A 12791-nucleotide genomic window follows, 5' to 3' on the forward strand; every position below is an offset into this window, starting at 1 on the left:
TTCTTAGGTGTGAAAGACCAAAGAAATAGGCCCTCTGCATCTGGCCCGGGACACTGGGTAATTGATTATGTGCTGCATGATCTCGCCAACTAACTCTTGCTTATATTAAAACTACCATCTGTTTATTCTATACCTACAATGAGTCATTAAAAATCTTGATTTAAAAAAAATATCTTTAAACTTCATCCAACATGAGCTGTGGAGTCAATTTCTGGATTAGAAACCTACATAGCTAAACCCAAGAACTTCATTCTATAAAATAATTCAGTTTCTTAACTGTAGTGGCTCATAAATGCCTGATAATGTTTGTGGTGTTTAGATAATTTCATAAAATAGTTAAACTGAAAATAAATTCTGTAATTTTGCTTCAAATCTGCAATTCCCAGTGTTCATAGCAGCTATTATTTTAGCTTCACTATCTTATCAAGTTAAATTTTTTACATGTCAGAAACTAAGTAAAAATCTAAAATATAACTGAAAATATGGGGGAAGCAGAACAGTGAGAATTTTTAACAAGGATGGTGTATGTTAATTTTATCTAGAATCCTTGATTGGAATTGAGTATGTAAACACAAAATTTTGGTTTAAAAAATTGCGATGGGGGGGGATAATTTTTTTTTAAAAATTGCAATGATTTAAGTATTGATTAGTATCTACATTTGGAATTATCATTCAGAGTGGTTATCCAAAAAGGCTGCTTAAGAGGCCTTTCAACATGGACCATGTTAAGTTATACAGTACTGAGCAAAAGTCTGAGGCACATTTTTTAAAATCTGTAAAATGACGATGCTTTCAAAAATAATGAAATGAAAAGTTTCTGAATATCAAAGTAAAATCTATAAAGAGCAGTAAACAGATTAAAAAAAACACTAAAACAAATCAATATTTGGTGTGACCACCCTTTGCCTTTAAAACTGCATCAATTCTGTCAGGTACACTATTGTGCTGTTTTATAAAAAAAATTGGCTGGTAGGTTGTTCCAAGCATCTTGGAGAATTTGCCGTAGTTCTTTGCAGAATTTGGCTGTCTCTCTTGGTTCTGTCTCTTGAGGTAATCCCTGACAGCCTTGATAATGTTGAGATCAGGGCTCTGTGGAAGCCATACTGTCTGCTGCAGAACTCCTTATTCTTCCTTTCATCGAAGATTGTTCTTTATGACATTGGCTGTGTTTTTGGGATAATTGTCCTGCTGCAAAATGAAATTGAGACTGATCAGACGCCTCCTTGATGCTATTGCGTGATTGATAAGAATCTGCTTGTACTTCTCAGCATTGAGGATTCCTTTAATTCTGATCAGATTACCAACTCTATTTGCAGAAATACAGCCTAAGCCTTCAGGGGATCACCTCTGTGCTTAACTGTTGGCTGCAGGCACTCATCCATGTTGTGCACTCAGTCTCTTTTACAGACAAACTGCCTCCTGTTTGAGCCATAACTTTTCAAATTTTGATTCTTCAGTCCAGTTCATTGCCCTAGTCCTTTGTTTTTGTGTGTAGGTGAACTCTTGGCTTTGTTTCTACTTCGGAGGAATAGTTTTTTGGCAGCAACTCTTCCATGAAGGCCACTTCTGATAAGACTTCTCCAGACTGTAGAAGCTGTATTTGGGTTCCAGTGGTTTCTGTGAGTTTGAAGCTGATAGCAGTGCTGGACTTATTCCAGTTCAGAAGGGATGTCAATTTAATGTGTCACTTGTGTGATGCACGCAGTTTCTGTGGTTGACCACTTTGTTTCTGGTCCTCCACCTTACTTGTTCAAAAGAGCTTGAACAACTCTTGAAACTCTTGTTCTTTTGAAGGGTCTTGGCCTGAAACATTGACAATACACTTTTCTGTAGACGATGTCAGGCCTTTTGAGTTTCTCCAACATTTTGTGTATATTGCTTAGATTTCCAGCATCTGCAGATTTTCTCTTGTTTGTGATTTACCTACAAAGTATTCAAGTTTTTATTTGAGAAGTGGTCTATTGATTAACGTGTTATATGTTTAACAAAATACAAGCTTTTGTCTTTAACTTTTTTTGGAAAATGACTGGAAATTTAAAATTTGCTCTTTTCTACTTACTAATGCAGAAGACAAAAATAAACTTCTGAAACAAAATTTACACAAAAATCTAGGGTTCCTAAAGACTTTAGCACAGTCTGTACATGACAATCCCCTCTTAGCTAAATAGTAGTGTTGGTTTTATTCATGGGGCATGTTCCAGCAAGATTCAACATTTTTGAATATAAAGGGTAAATGTGCAAAGCCTATATTCTAAACTGGTTTGCTAATATTAAATATATGAACTAACTTTTTGTGTGCAGTATGCCTATTATTGATATTTGTATTGAGGCAAGCAATTGAAAATCAGGACCCAATTTGAATTTATTAGAACTAGAACATAAATTAAAAATGGAATTCAATGCATTAATAATATTATAAATAAGAAAAATTGCAAACTATAGTGGTCCTATTAGTAGTGATGCAAGTATAACCAGGTTATGTGCAGGAGTTAAATGCAACAATTTTTTAAAAACTTGATGAATTCAGAATGTGTTGTGGATCATTGTGTTCTTTATTCCATTGAGTTTTAATTGTGAATTATGCCTTTTTGTTTTTAGGAACTCCAGTCAATCGGATTCCCATTATGGCTAAGCAGGTTCTGGATCTCTATATGCTCTATGTATTGGTCACTGAGAAAGGGGGCCTAGTGGAAGTCATTAATAAGAAGCTTTGGAGGGAAATTACCAAAGGCCTGAACTTGCCCACTTCTATCACAAGTGCTGCCTTTACACTCAGAACTCAGTGAGTTACAAATGAAAATTTGATAGTTTGCTGGAAATTGCTAGGTACAATTTTAAAACTTAGCAAGCAATAGGATTTTTGTCCTTTTGTAAAAAGAAATATCTTTTTTAGTTGCAGTTCCCAAATAAGTAATTTTTACAACACTAGCCAGACCTCCAATTTTAGCAACAGGCAGGCAACCTGAGCAAACTCTTCACTGTCTTCCTGTTGTGATGTTGAACTGAGACCAATTTTCTCCCTTGAGATCTTATGATGATCCTTTTAAAAGACAAGAAGGGTATTTTTTTTCTCTCTGTGCCCAGGCCAATGTCTCTTAACAAATTTAACTGAAACAGTTGAATTCTGATTGTTATCTCATTGTTGTTTGTAGAATAAATTGACTACTGCATTCTTTAAAATTATTACAATAATGACTACATCCTTTTCTTTAGAAGATAATTGCAGTGATGTGCTTTGGAGTGCCCTCAATTTTTAAAGGGAATAGTATAACACTTGAAAAATTTTTTAACACTTTTATAAAGTATAATTCAGAACATTTATTTAACAATTACTGATGTTATTTACTTTATATTTAATGTTCTGAACCAAGTTGTTTTGGAGAATACCATTAACGGTGATTAAGAATGGGAAAGAATGTTCTGACTTGAATGTTTTATTTTTACCAAAATTGGAATGTTCAGTTTAGGTTGCCCTTAATTTTACAACAGTAAAAACCTAATTTTTTTCTTTAATGCTTTGTGAAAGCAGATTTGCAGCTGTTGAATACAAGGAAAGTGACTTCAGTGCTTTTTTTTTTCCCTTTTGCAAGCTTTACAGTTGTACTCATAGAGACATACAACACAGAAACAGGCCTTTCAGCTGACCACATCCACACTAAAAAATTGGGAACCTACCGATATTAATCCTATCCTCCAGCACTTGGTCCACAGCTTTCTATATCTAGACAATTCAAGTGCTCATCTAGACACTTAAATACTGTCACTGACTCTGCTTCAACCACTTAGTCAACCAGTATATCTATTCAGATAAACTTTATCTCTGATATAGGGAAAGGTTTCCTGGAGCACATCCAATCTATTCCCTTCATGATCTTGTATACTTCAATCCTGACAACCTCCACTCCAAGGAGATCAAGTTTCTCATACTGCTCTATCCTAGGCAACATCTCGTAAATCATTCCAACATTTTCCCATCTCTCCTATGATGTGGTAGCCAGAACCACATGGAATGTCTGATTTGAGATCTGAACAATGTTTTGTAAACTTGGAACATAACCTCTTGTGTTCAGTATCCTGACTAATAAAGGCAAGCATTCCATATGTTGTTTTAAATACATTACCTACTTCTGCTGCCACCTTCCATCTTTGAACTTGTAGATTAAGGTACCTCTGTTTCTCATTACATTTTTGGTGGCTAGCATCCATTACGTAACGTATGTCCTAGCTTTGTTGGTATTCTTAAAATGTGTCAAAAAATTGGTCAGACAGAATATGGCCATGCCAAAGCCACCTTATAATGCAATGCATCAAGTACCGCTGCTTTATATCTGAAGACATGCAGCAGCCTTTGCTGAATTTTCCAGCTGTAAAGTATGTTTTCTTTGTAAATACTAATGAAAACTACAGTATTGACCTATACTGTATCTGCATAGATTGTCCCGATTGTCTCCATAGGACCCTACTTTTTCCCTAGTTATTCTTTTTCCTTTAATAACCTTATTAAACATTTTAGCCCTATCCTCTAATGACATTTTTGTCATTTTGTCTTCCTTTTTGCTTTCCTACACTTTGAATTATCTATGCAGGCTTTCCTGCAATTTACTATGAACCCACTGACTGCTATAGCCACTTAAGACTATGCATTTTCACACTTCGTCTCTCATAATGATGCTATTTCTCTCATTTTCTGAGTCCACCACATCTGTTCTCCAGATGAGGCTTTCCACTCTAGGATATCTGAGGTATCCTTTTAGAGTAATTGAACTGCCCCTCCCCTCTTGCTGTGGTGATGGAGCACTCATCCACATTTTCTCCTCCATAAAGTTCTCCTGTTCCTTACCTTTCCACTTGCCATGCATGCAGCATGTTATTATTCAGAACTTCTGCCAGGGTCAATGTGATACCACCACCAGCCACCTTTCCTCCCCTCCCCACCCTTTTGTTTTCTACAGGAACTACGATTAGATGACACCTTGGTTTACTCATTCTACCCCACCCATCCCTCCTCCTGTCCATGTACTTTTCCCTGTAACCATGGAAGGAGTAACACCTGTCCCTACATCATCTTTCTCACCATTGTCTGGACCCTAAACTGTTCTACCTGAGACATTAATTTACATCTCCTCAGACCTTGTTTAGACCATTAGACCATAAATCATAGGAACAGAATTAGGCCATTTGGCCCATTGAATCTGGTCCGCCATTTCATCATGGCTGATCCATTTTTCCTCTCAGCCCCAATCTCCTGCCTTCTCCCAGTATCCCTTCATGCCCTGACCAATCAAGAATCTGTCAATATCTGCCTTAAATATTCATAAAAACTTGGCCTCCACAGCTGCCTGTGTCAACGAATTCCAGATTCACTCCTCATCATTTTTCTGTGAATACAGACTCAGAGGCCATCAAATAGTCTTCATGTGACAAGCCTTTTAATCCTGAAATCGTTTTTGTGAACCTCCTTTGAACCCTTTCCAGTTTCATCATATCCTTTCTAAGATAAGGGGCCCAAAACTGCTCACAGTTCTCCAAGTGAGGCCTCAGCAGTGGTTTATAAAGTCTCAACATTACATCCTTGCTTCTATATTCTATTCCTCTTGAAATTAATGCTAACATCACATTTGCCTTCCTCACCACAGACTCAGCCTGCAAACTAACCTTTAGGGAATCTTGCACAAGGAACCCAAGTCCCTCTGCACCTCAGTTTTTTTTTGTATTTCTCTACATTCAGAAAATAGTCAACCCTTTCATTTCTTCTATCACAGTGCATGACCTTACACTTTCTGACACTGTATTCCATCTGTCTTTTCTTTGCCCATACTCTTAATCTAAGTTCTTCTGTAGCCTCTCTACTTCCATAAAACTATGTGCCCCTCCAGCTATCTTCATATCATCTGCAAACTTGCAACAAAATCATCAATTCCATCATACAAATCATAAAGAATCAGTTCCAATACAGACCACTGTGGAACACCACTAGTCTCTGGCAGCCAACCAGAAAAGGCTCCCTTATTTCCATGCTTTGCCTTGTGCCAGTCAGCCACTGCTTTGCCCATGCTAGAATCTTTCCTGCATTACCATAGGCTCATAGCTTGTTCATCAGGCTTGTGTGTGGCATCTTGTGAAAAGGCCTTCTGAAAATCCAAGTACACATCAACGGAATCTCGTTTGTCTATCCTGCTTGTTATTTCTTCAGACTTCCAACAAATTTATCAGACAAGATTTTCCCTTGAGGAAACCATGCTGTCTACAAGTATCCTGTGACCTCATCCTTAATAATTGACTCTAACGTCTTCCCACCCACTGAGGTCAGACCAACTGGCCTATTATTTCCTTTCTTCTGACTCTCTCCCTTCTTGAAGAGTGGAATGACATTTGCAGTTTTCCATCTTTGGAACCATTCCACAATCTCTTTAGCCATCTCTTTCAGAACCTTGAGGTGTACACCATCTAATTTCATTTTTTTTTACCAACGGAGTCACTCCATCCTGTGTGCCTTCGTGCCTATCCTTTCGATACAATGTGTACCCTTGAACATTAAGCTCCCAGCTATAATCTTTCACCATGATTCAATGATGCTTACAACATCATACTTGCTAATTGTTTGTAGTACTCAGTGGTATCAATATGATCTCTCCTACATCAGTGACACTACATCAGTGACACCAAGCACCGACCAAACAGCCGATTTGCCAAGGACCAGTGCTCTATCCGCCATCTCCTGCTGGAGATCCTGGTTTTTACCCATTTTAATACCCCTCTCATTTCCTGCACTGATGTGCCTGTTCTCAGTCATGTCATGTTTCATTTTTATGAAATTTGCGTTTCTCCAATTTAAGACCTTTATTTCTGGTCCACTGTTATCTCTTTCCAGAACCACTTTGAAAGATAAAGAGTTACTTACTGAAAAATGTTACCCCACTGACATTCCCTCCACTTGATTGTCCTTACTCCCTGAAATGAGGTCTACTATTTCTCCTCCCTTTTTGGTCTATCAACACATCCTGTGACAAGAAGCTCTCCTGGGCACACTTCTTAAGTCCCACACCTGCTGAGCCTTTCCCACTTAAGTAGTCCATTTAATATTTGGGAAATTGAAATAGTCTGGTACTTTCTTCCTTATTTTTAATGTACATTTACTTACATATCTGTCTATCTCCTGTTGTGTTAGGAGTCTGTAATATACCCCCAACAAATTAACAACACCCTTTTTGTCCCTAATATCTACCCATGTTGCCTCATTCAAAGAGCCCCCAGCAAAGTAAAAACATCCTCTTTGTCACTAACATCCTCCCTTGTAATTGAAGTAATTTATTCCTTTCCTAACATTGCAATGACAGCTCACGTTAATCCCTCTGTCTTTTTTGAAAAATTCACCTGCTAACTCAGTTTAAATCTTCTCCAACAACACTAGTAAGCCTCTCCTTTCTGGTTTAAATACAATCTTTCCTGCTTGTACAGGTTTCACATCCTTCTTCAGGAATGGTCCCAATAATCAGGAACCTAAAGCCCATCCTTCTGTACCATGCACTTAGCCATGCATTCATCTGACCTATCCTTTTTCTGTACATGCTAGCTCTTGGAACCAGAAGTAATCCAGAGATTATAACCTTTTTGAGGATCCAAAGGTTTGTTACAACCTTTAGCTCTTTAAACTCATGTTGCAGGATCTCATCTCCTAACTATGTCATTTACCACTATTAACCACATAATGCTATTACCATCTGTTCACACTTCCTCTTCGGAGTGTCCTGCAGCTGTTGTGCTGCTCTTGCTTTTGAGAGCATGTTATTTTTCTGTATTCCCTCTTTCAAAATAATGTCTACAGCTGACGTTAATCAATGCTGTCATCGTGTACCTATGTGCATACATTACTGAACAGTGCTAAAAGCTTATTTATTAGAAGCAATTGTTACATTTAAAAATCAAAATGTATTATAAGGCAGGTTACTTAGCTTTATTCTTATCAACTGTTTGTTACAAAAATCTGCAAAATTGTATTAGCTTTTCAATACATGTAATGTGAAAATTAAAATGCTTCAATTTCCCCGTCATATTATTTCAGATTCTCCTAAATTTCTTACTTAATCATTGCTTGTTTTAATGACTGCCACCCATAAATAAAGCATAGATGAATGACTAAATCGTTTTGTAATTCATGTGTGTATGACTTTGAAAACTGTACCCATATGGTTTGATTTCCCATAACTATAATTGTAACTGGTCATTTTCTTGTTCCAGTAACAGGTTGTTTCATTTTTCTTTTAGATATATGAAATACCTCTATCCATATGAATGTGAGAAGAGAGGTCTGAGCTCTCCTAATGAATTGCAGGTTGCTATTGATAGTAATCGGCGGGAAGGTCGAAGACACAGCTTCGGATCAAGTCTTTATAGCTACTCTCCAAGTGGAACATCTTCAGCATTATCGTCTCCCAAAATACAAGTGCCTACAACAGGTCCAGCAGTGACTAATGGCAGTCCCATAAGCCAGCTGGTTAAAATAAAGAAAGGTATTTAATTTGATTTTGCAGCTAATTTATTAGAATTGGCACTTTTTGGTACATTGAAAATTTAATTCTTAATTAGTTTTTGAACAATCATGGGGTAGTTTTTCCATCCTAGCATCTGTACCAATGCTGGGTGTTACTCGAATATCCAATAGAAATCTGAGTTTCCAGTATTGAGATGTACATAGTTTTAATTAATTTTAATAGTTTTTTTGGTAGGTTCCTTTTTATCATTCCTTTGTAATGACATTTTATATTTAATTTTTGTCTATTCCAAGTGCTTCTTCCTATAGATGCTGCCTGCCCTGCTGCGTTCCACCAGCATTTTGTGTGTGTTGCTCCAAACATGCCGACAGTTTTGAAAGCCTGTGAATCTGAAATTGTGGCTTGTGATTGGTGGGGACATTCTCATCAGTGTATCACTTCTTTTGGCTGTGCTGATGCAACCTATGTATTGTCCTGGGGCTGTGGTAAAGTGTTGGGAACCAGAAAATTCTGAAGGAAGCCATGCTGAAATAAGGAGTATGAGCTAGGAGCAGGCAACTAGCGATTAAAGAAAAACAGTCTATCTGCCTCAAAATTGCATTGATATAATTGAAAAGTTTTTAAAAAAAGCAGGTGTTGGAAATCTGCAGTATACACTCAGTGGTCACTTTATTAGCTACACCTTTCTAGTGCTCAGTAGGACTACTCTCCCTTTGCCCCAAAGTCTTGAGTTCTTCATGGCATGGATTCAACAAGGTGCTGGAAGCATTCCATCGAGATTCTGGTCCATGATGACTTGACAGCATCACACAGTTGCTGCAGATTTATCAGCTGCACATTCGTGCTACGAATCTCCTGTTTCACCACATCCCAAAGGTGCTTTGTTGGATTGAGATCTGGTGATTGTGGTGGCCATTGCAGTACACTGAACTCATTGTCATGTTTATGGAGCCAGCTTGAGATGATGTATGCTTTGTGACAGTGTCTATCCTGCTGTAAGTATCCTTTAGAAAATGGGTAGAATGTAGCCATAAAGGCATGCATATAGTTGGCAACAACACTCAGGTAGGTTGCAGCATTTAAACAATGCTCAATTGGTATTAAGGGCCTATTGTGTGCCAAGAAAACATTTCCCACACCATTACACTATCACCACCTCCACCAGCCTGAACCATTGACAGAAAGCAATATGGATACGTGAATTAGTGTTGTTTACACCAATTCTGACCCTACCATCTACATGTCACAGCAGAAATTGAGATTTGTTAGAGCAGATGATGTTTTTTCAATCACTGTCCAGTTTTGGTGAGGCATTGCCCACTGTAGACTCATTTTACTTTTCCATGTTGACATGATAGCATCACACAGTTGTGGTTCTACTCCCAGTGTGATCCTCTGCTGCCGTAGCCCATACATTTGAATGTTTGACGTGTTGTGTGTTCAGAGATGCTCTTCTGCACGCCACTGTTGTAACAGGTGTTATTTGGGCTGTTGTCGCCTCCCCGTCAGCTTGAACCAGTTTGGCTATTCTCCTCTGACCCCTCTCATTAACAAGGCATTTTCACTCATAAAAGTGCTGCTCACTGGATGTTTTTTTTTTGTTTTGTTTTACGCACTATCCTTTGTAAACTCAAATTGTGTGTGTGAGTGGAGTCCCAGGAGATCAGCAGTTTCTGAGATACTTGAATGATCCTTCTGGCACCAACAATCATTCCATGGTCAAAATAACTTTGGTCACATTTCTTCCCATTCTGATGTTTGGACTGAACAGCAACTGAACCTCTTAACAACGTCTGCATGCTTTTATGCATTTAGGTGCTGCCACATGATTAGCTGATTAGATATTTGCATTAATAAGCAAATGAACAGGTGTATCAAATAAATTGGACGCTGAGTGTGAACAAAGTGCTGGAAACACTTAAGCAATTTAGGCAGCATCAGTGGATAGGGAAACTGAATTACATTTTTAGGATATCAACCCTTCATAACATCATTTTATTGATCAACAAAAAAATAGATAGGGGAAGGAAATGAAGCTGGCTGACAGTAGCATGTAGATGATGGTTGTTGTAAAGAAGGGTATGTATGAGAACACCTGGATAGATAGAAAGAGAGAGAAAGGGTTGGTGGGGAGGCAAGTTACCTGTAATTGAATAATTCAATGTTCTTGGTAAATTGGTTTTATTATTGTCACATGGACCAATGTATAATGATAAACTTTCTTTTGCATGCCACTCATACAGATTGTTTCATCACAACAATGCACTGAGGTAGTACAAGGGAAAACATTAACAAAATGCAGAATGAAGTGTTACTGTCACAGAAAGGTGCATTGCAGGTTTACAATAATGTGCAAGGTCATAATGAGGTAGATAATGGGGTCAAGAGTCCATTTTACTGCATTTGGCAACTGTTCAGTAGTCTTGTAATAATGGAATAGAAGCTGTCCTTGAGCTTGATAGTATGTGCTTTCAGGCTTTTGTATCTTCTGCCTGATTAAAGAGTGGGAGAGAGGGGGAAGAAGAGAGAATGTCTGGGATGACTGGCCCTTTAATTATGTTATTTGCTCCAGCAAGAAACGTTGAGAATCTTTGGAGGGAGGCCTGCTTACATAATGTGCTGAGCTCTCTCCACAACCCTCTGCAATTTTGGATACGTTAGCTGCCATGCCAAACCGCGATACATCCAAAACTAGTGCTTTCTGTGGTGTATCTATAAAAAAATTGGCAAGGGTCAGATTTCTTTAGCCTCCTGTGGAAGTAGAGGCACTAGTGAACTTTCTTGGCTGTGGTCTCTGTGATTGGACCAGGATAGGCTATTGGTGATGTTCACAATAAGTAACTTGAAACTCTTAACCTTCTCAATCTTAGAGTCATTGTTGTAAACACAAGTATGATACCATGTCATTAGGTTCCCTGTCTCCTTGTACTCTACTCCAACTCGGCTCACTGAATCCTAGCAGACTTGTCGATGGAATTAGGCCACACTGGCCAGAGTCGTGAGTGTATAGAGTGTAGAGTAGGAGGCTAAGGGGGAAGCCTTGTGAATCATCAGTGCTAAGGAAAAAACAAATTGCTGGAGAAACTGTCTGGTTGTATAATACCCAGGTGATAATTTACAAACCTGCCCCTTCCCCTGTCTACATAAGGCTATATCCCACCTACTTTTTCAGTCCAGATAAAAGGTATCGACTTTCATTTCCCTCCATAAATGCTGCCTGACTCAAGTTTCTCCAGCAATTTGCTTTTTCCTTCCAAATTCCAGAAACTGTAATTTGTATTGTGTCTATCATTATTGATATTTTTTCAACTTCGTAATTATTACACACAGAGAGCAAGAGGCATTTTAGCCCAGCAGATTTATGCTCTCAATATTGGTTTCTGATCAACAAACTTATTTTTTGATGTATAAAAATCATCCCATTTTGTTGTGAAGTAATGGGAAAAAATATTAGATGCGAAAAAAAGAAAGTTAGAAAGAAATTGCTCTTTTCTTCAGAGGCCTCAAAATTGTTCAAATAGCAGTCTTAATTCTAAATATTTATGAAGGTTATGTCATTTTGATGTGTATCATTGTTTTTGCAGAGGAAGATTCAGTTATTCCACTAACAATGGGTGGTAGACTTCCTCTTTCATTGACTGGTCACCAGGTAGCTGCAGCTCAAGCTGCGGTTGCTGCACAAGCTGTGGCGTTAGACCAGCTGAGAGAAAAGCTAGAATCTGGAGAACCTCCTGAAAAGAAGTTGGTAGTTGGGATGGAAGAACAACAACGGCTAATGCAACGTGCTATTCAACAGAATCTACTTGCTATGACAGCCCAAATACCAATGAACATCAGAATTAACAGCCAAGGTATAATGAATTGTATGATGTACACTACAGTATTCTTGCTTCTAAGACAGAAAATGTATGATTTTAAAATTGTGAGATGTGAATTTACTAAATTGTAGCGCATACTTTAAAGTATTTTTACATTAATTTTCTTCATGTTTATGTTTAGAGCAATATTTTACAAATAACATTTTAAAATAACCCAGGTCTTCCTCTAGTGAGCTTGCAGGTCTACTTGGGTAAAGTGCTTTTTTTTACCCACTTTAATAGTGTAGAAGATTAAGATATCCAACTGTGAGCTGAAATCCTGCTTTCTGCTCAACCATGCAATTCCTGAAAATATGTACAGCCCAACAGGGCAGTAGATACTTCACTTTTCCAGCACGTAAGAAAGTGCTCACTGAATTTGTGCAAGATTACATTAAGTAAAGTAATTTCTGTTTTACTCAAATTTAATTTGTATCTGATA

The 12791-nt window shown here is 37.9% G+C and overlaps 1 protein-coding gene across 2 annotated transcripts in view; it reads left to right on the forward strand.

Annotated features, from left to right (window-relative positions):
* The window catches only part of wdr18 (WD repeat domain 18), a 333950-nt gene that overhangs the window by 48842 nt on the left and 272317 nt on the right, over positions 1-12791 (forward strand). Inside the window, exons 3-5 of one of the 2 annotated variants that reach the window (XM_059991526.1) lie at positions 2599-2782; positions 8266-8510; positions 12077-12343. The exons of the other annotated variant lie outside the window; for it this stretch is intronic. Of the exons in view, the coding sequence (XP_059847509.1) occupies positions 2599-2782; positions 8266-8510; positions 12077-12343 (696 nt within the window). The remainder of the gene's footprint in view (positions 1-2598; positions 2783-8265; positions 8511-12076; positions 12344-12791) is intronic. 2 annotated transcript variants of the gene reach the window in all.

This window comes from Hypanus sabinus, chromosome 16 (assembly GCF_030144855.1).
Source record: "Hypanus sabinus isolate sHypSab1 chromosome 16, sHypSab1.hap1, whole genome shotgun sequence".
Lineage (NCBI taxonomy): Eukaryota > Metazoa > Chordata > Chondrichthyes > Myliobatiformes > Dasyatidae > Hypanus > Hypanus sabinus.